Raw genomic sequence first — 5,058 nt, 5'->3', positions numbered from 1 at the left:
GAAAATGGGAGCGGGGGGGGGGGGGACTTAAAATGCAAAGCTCTTGAAGGCTCGAAAGGGTCTCCATCTGCATCAACAGCTCAGCTCCTCCAGGAAGCTCTCTGGCGAGCGCTGTAGCACGGGTGTTCTATGTGTATTCTACGTACATGGTCTCAGCCTCCCTGCTCAGCCCCTCGACAGTCAGGAAGCTTAGCTGCACTTTCCAGTCCTCTCCTGCTGGCTGCCCCATCCCCTGCTCTGCACTGAGGTTGGAGCATGGGGGAGCTGAAGTCGAGGGCACAGGGGAACCTGAGCCAGGAAGGGGCTCCAATGTGTTTCCTTCCTCCCGGCCATGCGGCCACATCCTCCAGCTTCTCCACTAATGTGGTCTAGAGAATCACATGTACTCAAGCCCATGGCTGCGTGTCAACCCGTCGTATTAGCCAAGTTCGCCAGGCCGCAGCCAAGAAAGGCAAGGGTCCAGATAGCCGGGAGAAGAGAGAAATAATTATCTGGTTTTGCCTGAATACATAGGGAATAAAAGGGTTTATTTGAGGCTAGCCCAATCTACATAGCGAGTTTCAAGTTCCAAGTGAGCCAGAACTACATAGTGAGACTGTCACAAAAAAAAATTAAAATTAAGTTTATAATGGTAATTTCAGGCCTGTTGAGACAAAAGTAGATCTGTCATTTTCTTGTAGAAAAAAAAATATTCACCGAAGCCATCTTTTCAACATACTAATAACTTTTTACCGCAATATAATAATCTCATTTTACAGTGTTTCCCTCCATTATCTGATTTGGAGTTTCACACTGGCCCTAGGAAACAGAGTTCATCCAATTATCCCCCACGATACAGATAAAGGAAGCAGAGCTCAGAACGCAACGAGAAATGCCCACAGCCACGCAGCCAGGCAGAGCGGCAAAGCCAAGGGTGAGTCTAAACTCCCAGTTCAAGGTCACCAGCATGGCACACCTCTCTTTGCCTTTTTAATCATTTAACTTTTTTCAGTGTGGCAACTGAAAAGTATAAAATGTTGAGAGCAGGATTTTCTAGGACATTTTAGTAGCTGTGGTCTGTTCATACCTACAGATCCGGGACAACAGCATCTATTCACCGAATCTCATAGGCTCGGGACAGGTTTGCAGCCTGGCCCTAAGAGACCCTGACACCGAAGTCACAGCTCACAGTTGGGACATATTTATCTTCGTGTCGGGACATTCCTTCTGTGCCCTTCTGGCTCTCATCCTGATGTAGCCCCTTTCAGAAACTAAAATTCCTGCCACCAGCTGACAGACAGAACATACCAATGGCCAAATCCTGAAACCAGCCAGCTGGACACACAGGCTGGGGAATATTCGGAACGACTTCTCAAAGCCAAGGGTTAGAGGGGATGCAGACACGCCCACTCACGGAGGAGGATGCAGACACGCCCACTCACGGTGCCTTCTCCTTCCTGGCAAACAGCGTGTACGCCCTACCCTGCTCTCTCTGAACAAGAACGCAATTTTCAGCAAAGAGCAAGGCAGGGAACAGCACGCTCTTGCACGCTCGTCCTTCACAAACAAAAGTGGTCGTTAAGGACGTGCACTTCGAGGGAATTTTTTTCAGTGTAGCTAGATTTCCCTCTACCCAACGAGGCATCTACTCAAAAAAAAAAAAAAATAAATAAGCCAATCAAATATTTGTAAATAGAATCACCCACCCCTCCCTCCACAAGAAATGGGATTCTTTTTTTCTTAAGATACAGTTCTGGCTGGCCTGGAACTCCGCATATAATCCAGGCCGGCCATGAACTTGGCGTGAACCTCCTGAACCCTCTTTTCCTTAGTGTAGGATGATAGGCACAGATCACCAACGCGGACAGAAGAAACATGATTCGTGGTTCTTTGAGGGAGGGGGAAGTTGTTTGTTTTTGTTTTTAAGATAGCTTGAGCTCACAGTAAAGTGAGGCCTTGAACTTCTGATCCTCCCTCCTGCTTCACAGACCCACACCCCACGTCCAGTTGATTGGGTGCTGGAGATGGACCCCAGGGCTCTGTGTGTGCTAGGCTGGTCCTCTATCAAGTGAGCTACATCTCCGGCCCAATTTCTAGACTGCTTAGCCACACTATCACTGAAATGCAACCTGTGTGTTAACAATTCAGAACTGCCTCGTTATCGTTCTGATCTTTACTTAACAATGGTAACTTCTCCCTCTACCCCCCCAAATTTGACAAAGGGTCTGCTAACGACAATGTAAAAGCATGGGGCAGTCGGGAACGTTTCCTGCTCTTACAGAGGACCCAAGTTTGGTTCCCAGCACTAATGTGGTGGCCACAACAGCTCGTAACTAATGTTCCATGGAATGTGATGCCCTCTGGTGGTATTCTCAGGCACCTACATCCACATAGCACACACACACACACACACACAGAGAGAGACAGTAATAAAAAACAAATTCTTAAAACATGCAAGTGCACAAACTTGCTCCACTTTTAAGAAAATCTGCTATGGATCCCTCTTCCAATTTTTGTTTTGTTTGTTTGTTTGTTAACTTCTCAACCTTTTCTTACGACCTAGCACACATGCAGTAGGCTTACATGGAACCACAGAACCTGGGACCTAGGCACCATAACACTCTCCTGATTTCCTCTTGCAAGGAAACATGGCCTCTCTCTGCTTGAATCCTGATCCTGTAATCATTTGCATATGACACTGACTAAGCTGAGTCACTGCTATATGAACCTAAAAGATTTGCTTCCCAGTGGCTGTCTGCAGATCACCAAGGCAGACCTTAACTCAAGACACTGAAGGTCACGTGGGACAGATAAACTTTCCCTGGGCCTAGACTTCAGGTGTTTTGGTTGTAGCTCTTGAAACAGTATTTGATAGTCCACAAGAATGACACTGGCAGCCCCAAAAGAGAGACCAACTGTGGTCAGTGATTTGGGTAGATTTCCAGAATGGAAGCCATCGTGGAAATGTTAAAAGATTAGCCAGGCTTGCTATTTTTGCAGGCCTTTCCATCCCGGCTCATGAGAGGCTGGTCCAGGAGAACCGCAAATTAAAGGCCAGTCTGGGCAGCAGGGGGAGTTCAGGGCAAGCCTGGACAACTTAGTGAGACCCTATCTCAAAATAAAAAAGCAATACAGGGAACGGAGCTCAGTGGTCCAAGTCCTGCCCGACATGTGCAATTTCAGACCCTGGTTTCAAACCTGAGTACTTCAAACAATCTGAAATAAAAATAGCCTCAAGGTCTTGGCTAAGGGAGGTGGCAGCCCCAAGCTTCAAAATCATTAGCAGGGCATCCTGATTAGCTTAGTAAACACTGCAGGATGGAGAACTGTTTGTACTTGCTGGTTGGGGTGGGCTGAGGCATCACCGAACTCAGCTAGAGAAGCTAGGGAATCCTGTCCAAAAAAGACGCTGAAAATACGTCAGCAGAGAATAACCCCAAACAAATCCAACATCGGCTAGTTTAATCAGAAGACCTGCATCTTACAGTAAGTCGCTTGATACAAAGCCGGGCTTGGCCAGGGAAATCTTAGAAGCCCTGTCCTGCCAATCAACGAAATGAAGCAGTGCCTGGACAAGTTTGAATATATTTTTAAGTGAACATATATCAATAGAAAGGCCAATACCGAAGCTCTCTCAGGCGAATCTGAGCGTCTAGCTACCGCAGCTTCTCGTGAGCGCCTAAGAGCGCAGCCCGGTGGGTCTTAAGTAAGCAGACCCACACCACACGGATGCGTTTCCGGAGCCCCGCCGGCTGCTGCTCTAAACCCACTGGCACTCGGCCCCACCCCCAGCCCCAGAAAAGTCCTGACTTGCTCAGCTGCACTTTTCCAGGTACAGGGTCTGGGAGCAAAGAGGTTGGGGGGGAGGGGGGCGAGGCCTGGAGGCGCCCCATTGAAAAGGGAGGTGAGGGACCCGAGACGTGTCCGGGAAATTCTGGTCCCCAGAAGGGTGCAGAGCCCGGCTGCAGGACCCAGGCGACAATCCTCCCCGCTGGATTCGGGCGTGACCGCCCCCGCACGGGGCACCGGCTCCCACTCGGTCTTTCCAGAAACGCTCCAGTCTCGAAAATGGGGATGGGGCGAGGGAACTGCGCGCCCCCCGCTGCGGCAACCTCTCCCGCGGGACCCACGCCCCGCGACACCGCTTACCTCGGCTCGCGCCCCCGCTGGTGGCAGTGGAGTTCCCGCAACCCATCGCGCCGCCCGTGGGGAAGCCGCGCTCCGGACCTCACCAACGCCGCAGGTCCGGGAGGTGGAGACCCAGATGGAGGCGGCACCAGGGACCAGGGACAGCCCTAGCCCCGCCCGGCGCGGGGACCCCCACGGACCCCACCCGTCACCGCGGCAACCGCGGTGTCCACCAATCCGCAACCTCCTGCGCGCTCCTCGGCCGGGCATTGGTGGTGGTTCAGAGGAGGCGGGAGTTCAAAGTAGGGTTTGGGGTACCAGGCCAAAAGCCGAGGGCGTGGTCCGCAGCAGGATCACTAAGCTTGGGATGTTCACCAGCTCGCCCTCATTCCTCTTCGCCTTCCCCTTTCTTTACTCAAGGCCCCTATTCTCCGTCCCCAGGATGTGGAGAGGAGAGGAAGTGACACGGAACATCAGTTTGGAGCATGGTGGATGTCTGTCTAGTGAGGCTAAGGTTAACAGCCTAAACGATGTTCAGATCTGAAGACGAAACCAAAACCTCTCCCTCTTTCGAAGAAGGCAGAGAGAGAGCTCCGTCCCCACAACCTTATCACCTAGAAAACCCAGTTGCCTCACCCCCAGGTTGGTCAGACCTACGTGTCTTTCCCCCCCCCAAATCGGTGTCTCTCAGATCTGAAACCAGAGTCTAACCCTGCTTTCTGATTCAAGGCAGAGCTGCGAATGTTCGTGGTTTCGTTCAACATAGCCGTTGGGCGCATGTAGCTGGGGTCACACACAACACCTGCTCTGCCCCGTGACAGCTGTGAGATTCAGGAGCAATATGGAGATAGAGAATCATGGACGTGTGTAAGCTACTGGCTCAACGCCTGTGCTCAGCCAATGCCAGCTGCTATCATGGATCTTGGATTGAGCAGGAACACAAATTCCCTG

The 5,058-nt window shown here is 51.1% G+C and overlaps 1 protein-coding gene across 1 annotated transcript in view; it reads right to left on the bottom strand.

Annotated features, from left to right (window-relative positions):
- C24H12orf75 (chromosome 24 C12orf75 homolog) overlaps positions 1–4,260 on the bottom strand; it is a 29,282-nt gene extending 25,022 nt beyond the window's left edge. Inside the window, exon 1 of the mRNA XM_005358240.2 lies at positions 4,129–4,260. Coding sequence (XP_005358297.1) covers positions 4,129–4,174 — 46 coding nt within the window. The 5' untranslated portion in view covers positions 4,175–4,260. The remainder of the gene's footprint in view (positions 1–4,128) is intronic.
- Positions 4,261–5,058: the final 798 nt, after the last annotated feature.

The sequence above is a fragment of the Microtus ochrogaster genome, chromosome 24 (genome assembly GCF_000317375.1).
Source record: "Microtus ochrogaster isolate Prairie Vole_2 chromosome 24, MicOch1.0, whole genome shotgun sequence".
NCBI lineage: Eukaryota > Metazoa > Chordata > Mammalia > Rodentia > Cricetidae > Microtus > Microtus ochrogaster.
The sequence above is the reverse complement of the archived record's forward strand: the minus strand, read 5'-3'. Positions and strand labels throughout refer to the sequence as shown.